Below are 17,759 nucleotides of genomic sequence, written 5' to 3'. Positions count from 1 at the left end.
CTGCTAAAAGCTGACTCTGGGTGGTTTTTTTGGGCTCACCTTTTCTCCACTCATTAAATACGTAAAAGGTCAGATCCTCAGCTGTTTACCAACCAGGAGAGGAAAAGGGAAGAGACCCGCCCCTGAGTGACACTGTCACCTTCTTACAGTGCTATGTGGACACATTTTGTTAATATGTCCAATCAAAGCAGAAGAATCATACATATTTTGATAGTAATTATCAAGGTGGACATTTCTTTGTGGTACTAACCCACTCAGGTTTTATAAGAGGATCTCTGTTCTACAGAATAGTCCCATTGTGTAAGGAGACCTCATTCAAATGCAAATTTTAAGAGATTCTGGGGATAAATTCTTTGAGGAGAAATTGAGCTTAAAATAGTCACAGAAAAAATGAAAAGGGTAGGGGAAATAAGGATGAGTTGGAGCATGCTTGCTGGATGATGCTATTCAATTTGACTTTTTCCCCCCCATCCTGTACTTTAAAATACAGAAATGTGCATGTAGGTGAACATGCCTTGCGTTAGGTTTTTGCTTGGGGTTGTTAACAGGGGACCCCTCTTGCCTCCTTTCATTGTCTTTATTAAAGCCAGCTGATCGCATGTGCTATTGGTGGATATATGGAGCTCTTATTTTGTTCAAGTGAGAGCTCTGTGGCAGATGCAGGGTCCACATAAGTAAGTTCCTGCTCCGCTGGAAGTTGACATTCTTATAATCTAGTTTGGTTCCACAGGCCTTAAGCAGGTGAGATAGTTATCTGTTGCTTGCGGGTGAGCTTCCTGATCCCACCACCGGTGCTTACTAACTTTGTTACCTTGGATAAATGACCTAACCCCGCAGAGCCTTGGCATCCTCTGTTTTCAGGGGCAAAACATCTGTGAAATATTTTGTGAGTAGAAGACATTGCACTTCTCAAACTATGTGAAGTAGGCAGATAAACTCCAACTTCGTTTTAGATCATCCCTGTAACCAGTGTAACAACAGAATGCCTGGGTTATTGGGATTACAGTGGGGCCTTGATTTACGAGTTTAATTCGTTCCGAGACCAAGCTCGTTAATTCAAATTACTCTATCAACTCAATGCAAAAAATCGGCTGAGAGACAGCTGGTATCTCAAAAAACTCGTCAGTCGGGACACTTGTAAGTCAAGGCCCCACTGTAGATGGGATAGTAATATTTATAGCTGACAGTACTATTAGGCCCTGTTCTACATATTGTCTCACTCCTCACAACTCTTCTGTGAAGTAGATACTATTATTACCACCCCCTTTTTATAAGTGAGAAAAATAGATGTGCAAAGAGGTTAAGAAACTTGCCCAAAGTCTTCCCGTCAGGAAGCACCTAGCCTGGGGGACTGAAACCCAAGTGGTCTGGCCCCCGAAGCCACACTCCTAGCTTTGGTCTTTTCCAGCCCTTTTCAGAGCTGCAGTATAGACCGAAAGGAGAACGTTAATGTGTGGTGGACTCTGACATGTATTTAAGATGTTTTTTCTTTCCTGTTTCAGGTATCTGACTGCAAGCAGTAATAGAAATTTCCTGCTTACCATGCGGCCATTCTTAAAAAGGGCCATTTTGGTCATAAGTTATGTAAGTATATATACGCTTTTGAATTATCTGCTAAGGGATGTTTCACTGTAACATGGCTCAGAGGCATGATCCAGATTATTTAATAGAATCAGCAGTAAATTCTAATACCTTGATCTTAGGATCCAAGAGTTAACATGCCATAAATGTCACAAAGCATTAGAAGGCACATGTGAAGGATTCTACAGACATGTCAACTCCATGACACAGACAGTGTGAATGAACTACAGTATTTTACAAGCAATGCTTTTCTTACTAAATCTTCTTTTCCTTGAAGGTGATAGTTGTGTTGTACTTCCGCCTGTGGATAATGGGAGGATCAATGCCCCTCTTTTCAGAGCAAGATAATCCAGCTTCATTCTCCCCTTACATCCTCACAAGGTCAGTAGAAATACATTTTTTTAAACCTTTACTGGGTATTAATTAAATTGATTTGTAATCTTAAATGGTAAGTTGGATTTTAAAGAAAGGAGAGTTTTGTTCTATTCAGGTTGTGGGGAGAAAAGAAACGACTATTCATACATTTGGAATTCTTTACAACAAATGGATCTATTTTGTTATATTGTTGCTATTGTTCTCATAATGCAGTGTTTCTCAACCTTCCTAATGCGGCAACTCTTTAATACAGTTCCTCATGTTGTGGTGACCCCCAACCATAAAATTATTTTTGTTGCTACTTCATAACTGTAATTTTGCTACTGTTATGAATCGTAATGTAAATATCTGTTATGCAGGATGTATTTTCATTGTTACAAATTGAACATAATTAAAGCGTAGTGATTAATCACAAAAACAATATGTAATTATGTATGTGTTTTCCGATGGTCTTAGGCGACCCCTGTGAAAGGGTCGTTCGACCCCCAAAGGGGTCTCGACCCACAGGTTGAGAACCGCTGTCATAATGGCATGTGTGTCTTTATTCAACAAGCATTTTATTGACTACTAATCATCAATGATAAATATCTATTAAGTGGCCCATATGGCAACTGTTGCAGAACAATCCATAGCGTGGCATAGAGCTTGATTGGACATCATAACTATTTTTAAGATTAAAATGAGTGGAGAAGTTGAAAGTAGCAAACAGAAATGAACACAAACTTTTGTTAAGATATACCTAACTACATCTTACTATTTGTCTTTAAGAGATTTTGAGGTATTGGATCAAGAGGGGATGTTGATCAGTGGATCTGGTTCATTGAGAAGAATCTAATTCCTTATCTCTTCAGTCTGCTGTGATTTTCTTCTGAGGCTTTCAGATATAATTATATTTCACAGTTTTAATATCTTTCTTCAGGATATATTGTTGCTATAATGTTTAAACATTAACATGCCGTCTTCTTAACTTTGCGTAGTTTCGTACACTTAACATCTACTAGTAATATTATTTTCATAAGAGTAACCTTCCATTCTGGCAGGTTTGCAATGACATATAAATCTTAAATGAAAACTTGATTTGTAGAGACATTTATATTTTGGTTTACTCGTATCTCTTAGGGACAACAGATTGTTGGACTTTGGTTTTTTTTGCCAGGCAGGGATCTTGGTTTTATTTCACTCATTTACCTTATATGTTTTAATTGGTAAAGTTCTAACTTTCTTGGCCTTCCATAGTTTTCTTTATTGTTTCTAAAGACTATTTTCCACTCAAAAAGGAGACATTCATATTTGATTAAACCATTTTTTAAATAGATATTATGTCACAATTGTTTTCATTGCTTACAACGTATTTTAAAAATCTTGAATATACCTTCAGAAATCATATGGTATTCAACCTCTAATGTCGGCTTATTCCTTGGAGGCAGTTTAGAGTCTTATAAATTGTTGTTTATAGCTTATATTTTTCAAAATGCTGCTTAATTAAACCTTTAATTAAGATTGGCATCTCTAACTCAGATTTTTGTTACTGTTGCAATCTACTTGTCCTTTTTAGGCATCTCTCACAGACTTTCAAAATCTCCAGGGCTCCTTGTCTGGACATTTTTAGCTCATTGATAAATTGTTTCAGTTTTTGTAGCTCCTTAAATAGCTACTTTCTGCTTTTAAGAGAAAAAAACAGCTTGGCCCGATCCTCTTCTTGCTTAATGGCTCCATTTGCTTTAGCTTTGGGTTGGGTTTCCTCCAAGCTTTCTGGTCTCCTGAATTTGAGCGTGTATTCTTATCTCTGTAGTTAGATGCAGCCTGTTCCCTGCATTGTCAGTCTCTAAAAGCCAAGATGCAGTCAGAGAAACAGATGGGCGAGAACAAGAACAGACTACTTTCAACTCACCAACCAATTATTTCGTGTATGTCTTCTGTTATCAGTAAACACGTGCCTGGCCCCAGGTCCATGGTGTCAGGACAAGGGCCTTTGGTCTCTGTCTCAGAGCCCCTCTATCTGTACTGTAGGGAGGGGGTGGGGCGAATAAAATTCTGTGGGGAAGGGGGTGGGGCGAATACAATTCTGTGGGGGAGGGGATGGGGCGAATACAATTCTGTGGGGGAGGGGATGGGGCGAATAAAATTCTGTGGGGGAACCTCTGGCAAAATTAGGACGTTGGACCAGTCATTTGTCAAGTTCTGCCTTTTACTTCCAAGGGATACATGTACATTTTTCAGAGGGGTCTGCTACACATTTTATCCAGGATTTTCTGTCTATAAATCCATCTAAGGCAATTCCAACAATATAAAGATACAGAGATCTTGTATGCATATATGCATAACCCATGGACTCAGACAATAGGGTGCTGAAGGCCTCAGTTGGGGGGTGGGGGCAGGCAGTGGGGGGAAAAGAAGACATATAATACTTTCAACGATAAAGGATTAATTTATAAAAAGATATAGAATATCCTATTACACCTTTATAGTCTTCCTCTTCTTTCTTTCAACAAAACAAAGTTTTTATTCCTGTGTTTTGTACTTAAAATACACAGATACCCAGGGACATTTCAGTACAGTTGTTATATATGGAGTTTCACATTTCTCTAATATGGCAGCACCATAGTTCACTCTTTACAGCATCCAGAAAATTATCTTTAATTCCTTTCCCGAATAAGGTTTCTACTCTGCTTGCACAAATTATTGGGCCCCTGTTAAGCTGATGATTCTTAAATTGGATTACCTTGGTCTGTTTCCTAGTTCTGTTGTTTTTTCTTTCTTCCTCATCAGCTGTGATTTAGCTTTGATGTGGCCACTCTGTGAGTCCATCTTTACTAACCACAGGTTTGTCATTCAGCTCTGTCACTCTGTCTCATTAATACTTTATCTCTTTTATTGGATGTATAAATCCAAACAACTTTTATAGCATCTGTGCTTCCGTCCTTCACGTACTATATCTTCTTTTAAAATATGTTTAGTAAACTACTCTATTAATACTGGAGTTACTAATTAAGATAGTTTTATAAATTCTAATAACTTTTAAGAGTAGCTTGGTCAAGTTTTGCTTTATTTCACATGATTTCTTATGACTTTAGTTCTGCACTTCTTTGCCAACACTACTCTTTGATAATCTTTTTGTTTGTCTTAATTGTAGCCATATGAGTGGGTGTGAAATGGTATCTCATTGTAGCTTTGATTTGCATTTCCTGAATGGCTAATGATCTTCAGCATCTCTTCATGGGCATATTGGCCAAGTCTATGTCATCTTTGGAGAGCTGTCTATTCGGATCTCTTGTCCAGTTTTGAATTGGGCTATTTGTTACTTTATTATTGACTTATAACTGTTCTTTGTATGTTCTAGATATATGTCCCTTATTAGATACTAGGGGCCCGGTGCATGAAATTCGTGCACTGGGTGGCGGGGGGGGGGGAGTGTCCCTCAGCCCAGCCTGCCCCCTCTCACATACTGGGAGCCCTCAGGCGTTGACCCCTATCACCCTCCAATCGCAGGATCGGCCCCTTGCCCAGGCCTGACGCCTCTGGCCTAGGCGTCCGGCCCAGGAAGTGGGGACCTGCAGTGGCAGTGGGTGGGGGGGGCGGGGGGGGGCCGCGATCGGCGGGCTCTGCCCCTGCCCCTGCAGGACGCCTCTGGCTGAGGCATCCGGCCCGGCAGTGGGGACCCGCAGCTGCAGCGGCCCCACGATCGTGGGCTTCGCTTTAGGCCCAGGCAAGGGACCCCTAGCTCCCGGGACTGCCAGCTTCGACCGTGCCCAGCTCCCATCGCTGGCTCCACCCCTTCTTCCTGCTATCACTGGCCAGGGCGGAAAAGGCACCTGATTCTCCGATCATGGCTGGGGGGCAGGGCAAAGGCAGCCCCAGGGCCGCCTTTGCCCTGCCCCCCAGCTCTTAGCTCCCCCCTGGGTTTCCGATCACTGTCAGTGGCAGGGGGCTTCTTCCTGCTTTCCCTTTCTCCTCCCTGCATTGTGCCTACATATGCAAATTAGCCGCCATCTTGTTGGCAGTTAACTGCATTTGCATATAGCCCTGATTAACCAATGAAAAGGGTAGCTCGTACGCCAATTACCATTTTTCTCTTTTATTAGTGTTGATATGCTTTATAACATTCTCTACCTTTCTGTGAATTGTTTCACTTTCTTGATGGTGTCCTTTAAAGCACAACGTTTTCTCATTTTGGCAAATATCGTGATAAGAGAGAATCAGGAATCGAAGCCTGACCTCCCCTGGTTCATAGGTTAATAATCAACCACTGAGACACGCCCGCCAGGCGAGGGATCTTTATTTGACCAGCAGCCTAAGTGTGTCTGGAGGGTGGTGTGTGTCACTCTTTCTGAAATGCTCAGGTATAAGCTGTGTCCTCCTTGGCTGAAAAGCTCTCTACAAGGGGGCTGCTGTCCCCACTGTATATTCTATATTATCTTCATAGAAAAGTAGCTTCTTAGGGATAAAAGATATTATAAAGGTTATCGAGTTTAGTTTTGCCAACTGAAATGACACTATGCAATAGTAATGTATCTAATTGGTATTGGATCTTGGACATGAGGGGGAGAAATACAAGAAAGAAGAGAGAGGAGGGACTTAGAAGAGGGAGCCTGTGGAGGTAGCAATTTTACCTCCAGACTGGGGATCAGTTGTTGGCAAGCATCTTACAGAAAACTATAATTCTTTAAATCTACATATTGTGTTTCCATTACAATCTTAAATCCCTGAGAAGCTGATAAAAATTAAAGAAGAAATTCTTAAATTGTTTGCTAACATTAGGACATAAAGGCAAACATTGCTTTTCATAATTAATAACATGAGGCCCAAGCTTTTATGTAAGGATTCTCTTTCTTGTTGTGTGCTGCTCATCTGTTTACTGTGTTATAGATGACATTACACTCTGGTTTCAAATTTATGTCAGCCTTGCTTTAGCTAAAGGGTCTTCTGGGCTGCACTGTTCAAGGTATAAATCAGGGTCTCCAACAGGTACTTCTCCATGAAATATCAATATTTGATCCATCATATTGCTGTTCAGTTCTCTACCTTAATAAAGGTGTGCTAATGGAGACTACACATCACAGGAATCGAACAGGGGACCTGTATGTGGAGCCAGAAAACCCCATGCTGTGTGCAGGCTCTGCTATGGGCTTGCGGTGGGACACTGAACAAGTCTCAGGCTCCTCAAGGCTCTTCCCCTTCCTGGGAAAGTGAGTCATAGCCACTGCATAAAGGTCATGTTGGGATTAGATAATCCTTAGATGCAAATGCATTATGAGCTGGAAAATGCTGGACATGTTTAAGGGGTTTTAATGTGGGATGAAGTTCGTTACAATAGCAATGGGATTCTTGTATGGAAATCTGAAAGCCTGTGCCTGATGCGCAGTAAGCAGTCAGCACATGTTTGCTCATTGGAGGCTAAACCTTGGCTCGATGAGAGAGGGTAAGGGACTAGATTTTATTACCCTTCAGCACTTAGAGAAGTGCAAAGTAATTACTCAACTTTTATTGAATTCTGGTGAGGCTCGCCTGTCTATCGAGGGGGATAGTGTAGGAAGGGGCATCTTTGGCTAGTCCTGGGGCAGGTGATAGGCAGGGGAAGGAGATGCCAATGGTGATATGAGCAGGTTATGCCTGGAAAAGGTCTGTCATTTTTGCTGGGCACAGTGAGACTGTGGAGGTCCTTGGAAGCATCCATAGGAATTCAGGAGTTGAAAATAGGGAACAGCCTAGGGAAGGGAAGGGCAGATCTCTCAAACTAGTAGGTAGAGGCCAAATCTGGGGTCATCCACTGTGGCAGTAAAGGTGGTTTACACCAAGGCTGGTACATTGACAGGTTAGCCACTGTCCTTCCCAAGAGGCCACCAGGTGGATATAGTCGGGCCATGCTCTGTAGTATTTATGAAACAGTAGATGATTTGGGGGTGAATGAAAAAGAAGGATCCTTTGGGCAGTAACATTTTTCATCTAAAACATGCAAGTGCTATACACTTATGCAGTGCCTGATTTTTCAAATGTAGCTATCATAGGCATCTTTCTAGGGTAAGAAAATACATTAGGTTTACATTATTTCTTAGCAAAAAAAAAAAGAAAGGTTCTTTTTGAAGGCAAAGAACAGAATCTATGCATATTTTTGCACATCAAGCACTCTAGTTTTTTTCTTGACAAAAGTGAAGATTTAGATTAAAGAGCCTCACAGTTTCATTAGGTTCCCGTTGATGCATGGCAGTTCCCCACAGCCTCATCTTCCTTTTACTTTTCATGTATTTCGTGGCTTATCGGTGAAAATACATGACTGAATTGTTTAAGCTGAATTTCTAGCTTCCTGTGCTGTATATTCCATTTTTTCACAAGATATTCCAGTGGCTTCCCTCCTGTTAGCAGAATTCATGGTAGAAAATTGGTAAATAATTCATTTTGTTCTTGCTCCGGTTTTAAAAAAGAGAGCCCAAGCCTCGCCAGGCAGAGATACTCAACATATCATTTTATTTCTGAAATTTTAGCAGAAATAAACAAGATGATTAGTTTGAAATGTAATCCATAGTCAATGAGTTAAGAAGAAATACTTCAGTTGCTGATTCCAACTAGCTCCACTAGCCCCCTAAAATATAGTTAGCTTTTGGTGTGATTTCAAGTACCTTCTCTATGCTTAAATTTGTAAAAACTTTGCAATGCTGTTTCAGTATTTCAAATAATGTTTAACCATTTATTTATCAGCATGGATCTGAAATCATATGGAATGAAAGGTAGGTTATATCTCTGAGTTTCTGGAAACAATACATTTGTATTAAAAGGAGTAAGTTGACAGTTTTGTGGTATATTAATACTCTTGACCTAGTATTACAAGAAGGGAAGTTGCTTTTAGTCTGTGATTTACATTACTTTTTTAACCAATTTGGGTTACAATCTGTGTCAACAGTCTCAATGAGCATTTTTGGAAAATCTAAATAATGAAGTTGAAATTCTAACTTTTAAAAAATAATATTCTTTATTTGCTTTTTTGTTAATATGGTATTGCACGTCTCACAAACATAAGAAACTGAGGACAACTTGCAGGGCAAGGGGGAATGTGAACTTAATATTCAAATAAAAAATTCTGCAGTGTTTGCAGCTATAATATATGGAAGTATTCCTGTTGCAATTCTGTTGTTGCCTTCTCTGCCCATTTAAAGATATAGTCTTGGAGCTCCAGTGGCGCAATCGGTTAGCGCGCGGTACTTATAAAGATATAGTCTTTGTTATGGAAAATATCAGATCTGTGCAAAAGTAGAGTAAATGGCATAAAGAACCTCTATGTACCCCTTATCCAGTTTCAGCAATCCAAACTTATGGCCAATTTTTCATTCATACCCCCATCCACTTCTTTCTCCTTGCTTCCAGTCCATCACTGTGAAACAAATACCAGATATCAGATCCTTTGATATCCATATATTTTCATATATTTTTCTAAAAGACAAGGACCCTTACAAAAGAGAACTGCAATACCTTCATCATACTTTAAAAATTAGCAATGATTCTCCAGTATCATATATCCAATCAGTGTCTCATTTTTTTTCTGTCTCTTAGGTGGTTACTTTTAATAGTTGTTTCTCTGAGTTAGCATCTCAAAAGCTGTACTTTGTTTGATATATCTTTTAAGACTCTTATGTGTTACTCTTCTTTCTGCCACCCACCCTACCCCCATCTCATCACCATTATTTGTTGAAGAAACTGCCATTCTTTGTGTTTTAGAATTTGCAACATTCTAGATCTTGCATATTGCATGCCTGTAGTGTCCTTTAGTGTGTTCCAGTGTTTTCTGTATTTGATGTGAACTGGTAACAAAGGGCTTGGTCAGATTCAAGGTTAAATATTTTTGACAAGACTACTTCATATGTAGGGGTAACTATATCCATCCAGTGGACAGCTGGCTGTTGGTCTCTGTTCTGTGATTTTAAAATTATTTAGCAAGTTCTAGGCACCTGATTTAGCCTGATCCGTTCATTATAAAGTATTCCATCAGCTTTTCACCTAATAATTTTTTGCAGCCATTTATAATCATTGCTTATTACCGTAACTAGAGGCCCATTGCATGAAGAGATTTGTGCAATAGGCCATCCCTTCCCCTGGCTGCCAGCACCGGTTTTCCTCTGGCACCCGGGACCCAGGCCTTCGCTCCAGACAGAGCCTTCAGTCTTCACGGCTCTGGACGGAGCCTTCAGTCTTCGCTCCGTCGCTTAGCCCCTATGTATGCAAATTAACCGCCATCTTTATTGGGTTAATTTGCATACTCCCCTAATTGGCTGGTGAGCAGAGCAGAGGATGGTTAATTTACATGTTTGTCTATTATTAGGTAAGATATCAAGAAAAAGAGATATTATTTTTTAAAGTAATTTTTGAGACCTGGGGTGTCACTGTGCGACAAAGCTGTGTGACTTGCCTGCTAAGTTTGATGATTCAGCATTCTTCCTTAAAGCTGTCACAGAGACTTTACTGAGCTAAGAATTAGGTCATTTAGAAGCTCTGTGAAAAACAGAGGTGCAAAGTAACCCAATCCCCTTTCCATGAAGTTGGCATTCTCATAAGACAATTTCTCAGAATCAAGCCTAAAAGGGAGACAGCAATTTTTTGTTTCATTTTTGTTAAATAACAAAGCGTGGACTTCTTCAAGATTTCAATATATACTACACTATTGGTACATTAACATTTTATTTAAAATAGCAGAGAATAATGTTGGGAAAGACCATTGCAATATCTCTATCCCTTCAACCCATTCGTCTGTTCGGATTTGAGGGTTGAGTTGATGAATACTAGTAATCCCCATCAAGAAAGGGAAGGAGATCGAGTTGGGAAGGCCTGGGAAGGATATTCCAAACAAGCAGCTAATGTTGAGGGGAGTGCAAGGTGATTTGACTCATCACACTGGAAGGCAACTTAGAGATTCTCTGATCTAATGACTTTGCCAATCCAAAGAATTCCTCCGAAAGAATCCAAGAAACAGGCGAGGACTTTTCTTCACATTCTGCACTCTTACGGTGCTCATCTTGTTTGGCTTCTTTAATTCTATACACCTATTTTCCATATTGGGTTGTACATTCCTCGAGGACAAGGAATTTACCTGATTATTCTGTTGAATCCCATCTAGGATGTCAAAGGTAAACACAGCTGGACATCAGTTAAAGCATTGAAAATAGATTTTATTCAGTAACTCCTGACAGTATCAGGAAGAGCTGAGCACCAGTCTCATTTGTGCAAAGATGACTAGAAACTTTAAAGGGAGAATGAGAGAGGGGCCAAGCTGGGGCTCAGCAGACTCAGAGAGGTGAAAAACGACCAAAGGTCGGTCAGTGTGAAAGGGATTTGGCTGGCCTCTCCTCAGGTGTTAGCTAGAACACACAGTAAATTCTTCTGGCAGTGTGAGCTTTCTCAGCCAAGCGTTTTTGTGGGAGGTTGGGGTCATCCTAGGCATGTGGCCTTATGGTGCTAGGATCAATGCTAGGGTTTGGTCCTCTCCTAATGCAGAGGTTTGGATGGAGTTTGGTATGTGCTGAGAGTTCTGCAGTTCGCAGGGGTCTAGAACATGACTTAATGAATTTGTGTTGACTGAATAAATTTAAATAAATTTCATTTTCTCTACCCTCAAAGGAAGGGGATCAGTTAGAATGTTTTCCACTGTCTGGTAGTACCTAGACACAGCCAGGAAACGGGAGTAACACCTCCACCCCTAGGTCCACCTGGCTGTTCCCATGTTAGCAAGGACGGTGGGACTTGCCTCCTCTGGATGGCTAGTCTTTCCACTTGTGAATAAGAAACATTGTCTTTCTACCACAGATAATTTGATTTTTTGGAAATAATTCAATATGGATCAACTTGTTATAAAAATGATAATCTGTTATTAAAATGATTAAATCTTTTCATATCTACTATAGGTTTCTGAGAACTATTAAAGATGGACAGTTCACACGTTTCTTACCCAGGGAATCATACCCAACAGGGCAGCATTTCTGTCATATGATTTCATCAAACTTTTCCTTTCTAGCATTTATTTCAGGTTATAGTGTATTTATTTGCATGATAATTTTGAAGTGTATGTCGTGGAAAGTAGGTCTTTATTTGTTCACCACTGAAAGGCCAGCGTCTATCACAGTGACTAGAAACTATTAGATATTTTCCAAAATTATCAATGTAATGACTAAAGGAATTCCATCTTACCTTGCCTTTTCCTATAAGATAATGTTGACAGTGTAGAAATGCTATTTAATAGAAACAGGGAGAATGAATGTTTCGATAATGTCATGGATCATGAGTTATGTTTCAGCGATTCTTCTTCTCTTCGTAGATTCCTTACCTATTCCTACCTCTTGGCCTTCAACGTGTGGCTTCTGCTTGCACCTGTTACCCTGTGCTATGACTGGCAGGTCGGCAGTATTCCTCTGGTAGAGACCATCTGGGACATTCGGAATTTAGCCACCATCCTTCTGGCGGTAGTGATGGCCTTACTGAGCCTGCATTGTTTAGCCGCCTTCAAGGTAATTTTCTTAAATGTCAATGAACTCTGCATTTCAAGAGAGATACTCTATAGTCTATACTCAATAATGCTTTTCCCCCCTCAACAGGAGGTTTGGGTCTAAATCAAATTGACTCTTTTGTCTAAAAAGCTTCATGTATTTAAAATTTCCCTGGTAGGTATATGTATTTTAAAGATCTTAGTGGGATTAACAGACCGTGGTCACATCATATTTCTTTATACTGTATTTCTTTTACATTTTTCTTTTACTGTTTCTACCAACCCTATAGAAATTAGATCTGAAATTTAATTTTTGCCAACAAGAAATTTGTTTCCTGCTACTGTGGTTGGCTACTTTTTGAAGTAATCTGATTTTATATAATGTTCAATGAGATCATGATAATATATCATAAGTGCTTAAATTATGGTTAAGACTCTACTTCCACTGATAGCTGCCTGCCTCATTTGGATGATACTTCATAAAAAATAGTACAAAACTACAAGAGTTATTGATTGAAACCATTTCAAAAATAATCAGAGACAGCAAAGAACTTGAAAATGCTTACTTATGAAAAACTGCTACTGAATTGGGTAAGATGCCGGAGGGTATTCTCATCTCCCCATCTTCCCCTTGCCATTCTCACCCCAACACACATACACCAGTGTTAAAAACAGGTTTACTGGTTAGAGATAGCTGATGTGGTTTGCGGGGAGTAACCAAGCAGCTAGAAATTTAAGGGGGAGATTTGGAAGCCAAGAGCTATGCAAGGGCTGAGATAATGTACTCTTCGCATTCATGGCTGACTGCTGAACAGCATGTGTACATGGAACTCCCACAGGAGCACATGCAAATGGAAAGCCTGGGGAGACTGACTTATTTGCTGCAAATTTGAATGAGTTCTTAACCCATACATAGTTTGGGTAGCAGAGAGCAGACAACACTTCACTGGCTTAAGTCGTCTCTATATACCCTCTGTTGAAAGCACTGGCTGATTACAAACTCTGCAGGCACAAGAGAAATCCCCTGGAGACCCAGGAAAAAGAAAACAAACAAAAAACCTGAGCAAAAAAGTCAGCTCTCTGCAGAAAAACAAGTTTTTCAGTTTGAGTCCAGGCTAGTTCATCAGATAATAAACCAGGGAAACCAGCATATGTCAGAAGAACAAAATAGAATAAGGAGTCACTATAATGTATGGCATACCATGCCTAGTCTATAATAATAAAAGCGTAATATGCAAATCGAGGGCCTTCCGGACGACCATGCTATGACACCCGTTGGCACCAGGCCAGCCAAGGAGGGTGCTATTCGATTGGTCCAGGGCCTGGCCATCGCCCCATGATCGCCCTGCAGAGGGAGGCCCAGGCCACCGGCCGCTGGGGCAATCAATCAATGGAGGCTCCACAATTGCCCCAAAGAGGGAAGCCCAGGCCACCTACCAGCAGGCTGTGGCAGGTGGGCAGGGCCTCCCCTTTGCAGGGGCGGGGGGCAGGGGGCATTATCACATGACTGTCAGCCTTAGATTTGTCTTTCATTAAAGCCCCCACACATCACAAAAAGGAGGGGAGCCACTGTTGGAAAATGATTATTTGCTCATTGACATTCTTACCTCATTCCAAAAAGGACTTTGAGCAGCATAAGGCAAAAAAAAAAAAAAAATACAGTATAGTTGAATAGACCAGGAGATGGGAAAACATTTTTTTTACAAAGAATCAGATTGTAAATATTTGAGGCTTTGCTGATCATACAGTCTGTCACAATTATTCAATTCTGCCATTGTATCCTAAATTAGCTGACCCCTGGTACAGAACAGTGTACTGCCACAGACCCACACAATCAGATGGAACGTGCTTTCAGATTTCTAAAATTTATTTTGCATTTTGTTCAGCCACATAATAAGTTAAGTTATCATTATGGTACATAGATTACTATGGGATAACTTTAAATTCCAGAATAGCCATTATGAAACCTGGAAAAATCAGCATGTTGTTTTAATATGCCAAATGGTAAAATAAAATTGAACTTGAGGAATGAAGGTTGTCTTTAATGGTGAATGGCTCTGTGCCAATGTTGATTTTTTTTCTTTTAAATTTCTGGGCTACATTCTCCTTTAACTTCCTGTTCTCTGCAAACTCTATGTTCTCTATGCTTTTTCTGTCCTCAATTCATGCAAATCCTCTTCATACTATTAAAGGTCCAGTTGTTCTGGCTCATTTGCAACCCATCCAGTTTTGTCCTGCTTTGGGACCATTGCAATCACTGATGGAAGAGGTCTTGACCATATCTTGACATGTTTCATCTGTTCATGACCACCAGTGCCATGGGAGTAGCCATTGTCTGGGATGCCTCTCTGTTTCAGGTTTAGCCAGCCCAGCTGATCCAGCCTCTTATCACTGTGCTCAGCTGGCTTCTTTCCCCGCCACCTTTTTAACTATGGTGATAACACCCTGCTACTTGGCCATGGTTTTCCAGTTCAGTAGCTGAAGTCAACTTTAGCCCAGAGGCCATGCTCCAAAGCTGAGAATTTTGTTGATATCATTTTTCTGCTGAGAGTTTGAGAATGAGCTTACTGCTTCATCAGATGCAGTTTTGAAAAATAGAGAAGTTGAATTTACACCACACTGTAAAATGGGGCATATTTAAAGGTGCATTGTAACTGCCTTTTCCCACATACTTTTATGTCTTTGCTATGTGTGATACAAATTGTGACTTGTGTTAATTCACCCTAACCTCACTGGTAGTGTACTTTACTAGGTGTACCAGTTAGTAATGCAGATATTTTTCAATAGATGGAGTTACACATATGTTGATATATATGCGATTTGATATGTATGCCATTTTGTTGTATTGACAGCAAGCTTCAAAACTTCAGATATTTTTACGCTTAAAAATGTTGAATTTCATGCCAAAAAAAAGAGCATTTGCGGGAAGTTTTAATTCTTTACTTTATTTTGAAGAAAAGTGCTGCTGAAAGTTATCCTATACTTCGGGAAGCTTAGGGTGAACATGCTCCATCTCAAGATACTTGTGAACGTTGGTTTAAACGCTTTAAAAGTGATGATTTCGATGTGAAAGACAAAGAACATCCAGGTCAACTGAAAAAGTTTGAAGACCGACAATTACAAGCATTATTGGATGAAGATGCGTGTCAAACTAAAAAACAACTTGCAGAAAGATTAAACTTTGCTCAGCAAATAATTTCCAATCATTTACAAGCAATGGAAAAGATTTTAAAGGAAGGAAAATGGATGCCACATCAATTGAACAAAAGACAAATGGAAAACAGAAAAGTCTTCAGTAAAATGTTGCTTCAACAGCACGAAAGAAAGTCTTTTTTTGCATTGAATTGTGACTGGCAATGAAAAGTGGATTTCTTTTGAGAATCCCAAACACACAAAATCATGGGTTGATCCAGGTCAATCATCAACCTCCACTGCAAGGCCAGATCGCTTCTGAAAGAAGACAATGCTCTGTGTTTGGTGGGTTCAGGAAGGTGTGGTATATTATGAGCTTCTAAAACCAGGTGAAACCATTAATACTGATTGCTACCAGTATTAATCAATTTGAACCACGCTTTGATCGTGAAACCACCAGAATGTGCCAGAAGACATGGCAAAGTAATTTTGCTTCATGATAACGCACCACCATACACTTCAAAACCAGTTAAAGACACGTTAAAAGATCTTGCCTGGGAAGTATTAACCCACCTGCTGTATTCACCAGACCTTGCTCCTTCAGATTACCACTTGTTCCATTCGATGGCACATGCACTTTCTGAACAGCATTTCAAAACATACGAAGAAGTAGAAAATTAGGTCTCTGAATGGTTTGCCTCAAAACAAGAAAAGTTCTATTGGGACGGTATCCACAAATTACCTGAAAGATGAAGGAAATGTGTAGCTAGCAATGGACATTACTTTGAATAAAGCACATTTGATGTTTCTCTTGAAATTACCATGTTTTCTTTGATTACAAAATCCGCCATTATTAACTGGTACACCTAGTAAATTCATGACCACAAATCTCAGGTAGGAGCCAAACCTGTCAATGTTGGAGGCAGCCCACGTGTGCACATGGAGGGGCACTGCCCAAAGTTCCAGATCAAGAGTCCTGAGGCTGGAGGAGGGGAGTCTATGGGGTGGAGTGATTAGCACTGAGCTGAGGCTGAGGCCAGGCTTTGCCACTGACCTGCTGTGAGTCACTTCCTTCAGCCTTGTTCCTGCACCAGAGCGTAGGATCACAGAAGGCTGTGCCAGGGTGAGCCACATAAGCCACTTGGCACAGTGACTGGTATGTGTGAAGCATTGAGAACCTGTCAGGTGTCTTTATAGTCTTGTTGTCATCACCATCATCACCTCATCATGAAATTGTCTCAGGTTAATGTCAGGAGCACAATAAGGGTTGCTGTTTATATTTTTTAAGGGGAAAAAAAAAGCCAGACATGAAAAAACATAATCCAGTTGACTGCTATTTTGGTTCTATATATTTCAACATGCATTCATGCTTTACATGACCAAAAATATTTGTAATGCTACTGAAGATTACTCCTGCCCCCTCCCCGCAACCTCCTTTTACTAGTATTCCCCATCCTAAGAAACAGGTTAAATTTTTACCCAAAAGCTAATGGTAGTAAAATATTTTTGTTTTTAATGCTTTTGCTTATTTTGGAATTTGAAAGTAGGTATATTCAAATGTAACAGAAGGGAAAAACATAAAACTACTAACATCCTAACATAAAACTACTCTGTTAGTTAAAAGTGAATATTTATCAAGAGAAAGGAATAGTGACAAATATCACTGACTTATTTACAAATGAACATTGGAGTCATCACCTAAAACACCAAAGAATAGAAATATATCATTGATGTCTTTAAAGGTATTTGAAAGTTTAGCAAAAATAGGTGGGATATAAGAAATAATTATTTTATTTTACTAGAGGCCTGGTGCATGAATTCATGCACGGGTGGGGTCCAGCTGGCCCACGCCGATCAGGGCCAATCAGGCTGGGCCAGCTGGGGGGAGGGGGGAAACACAGGAGCTTGGCTGGCTGGCCCTGCCCCCAGTTGGATGGGGGGGCCGATCAGGGATGGGGCCGGCTGGGAGGAGGAGCCATGGGTGGTTGGCTGGGCGTCCCCACTCCCTGGTCGAACTCCTGGTCAAGGGGATAATTTTCATATTAGCCTTTAATTATATAGAATGTTTGTTGTTCTGAAAACTTACTGTCATTGCTGAATTTCTCCATTCCACTCAGTGATGAAATTGGAACAAAAGAGACTCTAGAAATACAACTTTTAATTCAGTGGCTGCCTGACAATCAGAGGCCCTTGAGCAGTCTTCCCAAGG

The 17,759-nt window shown here is 40.3% G+C and overlaps 1 protein-coding gene across 3 annotated transcripts in view; it reads left to right on the top strand.

The window, feature by feature from the left end:
* The window catches only part of TMTC1 (transmembrane O-mannosyltransferase targeting cadherins 1), a 241,855-nt gene that overhangs the window by 117,228 nt on the left and 106,868 nt on the right, over positions 1-17,759 (top strand). For all 3 annotated transcript variants that reach the window (XM_059682472.1, XM_059682471.1, XM_059682470.1), the window contains 3 exons: positions 1,503-1,584; positions 1,859-1,962; positions 12,251-12,440. In XM_059682472.1, coding sequence (XP_059538455.1) covers positions 1,503-1,584; positions 1,859-1,962; positions 12,251-12,440 — 376 coding nt within the window. The remainder of the gene's footprint in view (positions 1-1,502; positions 1,585-1,858; positions 1,963-12,250; positions 12,441-17,759) is intronic.

This window comes from Myotis daubentonii, chromosome 2 (genome assembly GCF_963259705.1).
Source record: "Myotis daubentonii chromosome 2, mMyoDau2.1, whole genome shotgun sequence".
NCBI lineage: Eukaryota > Metazoa > Chordata > Mammalia > Chiroptera > Vespertilionidae > Myotis > Myotis daubentonii.
The sequence above is the reverse complement of the archived record's forward strand: the minus strand, read 5'-3'. Positions and strand labels throughout refer to the sequence as shown.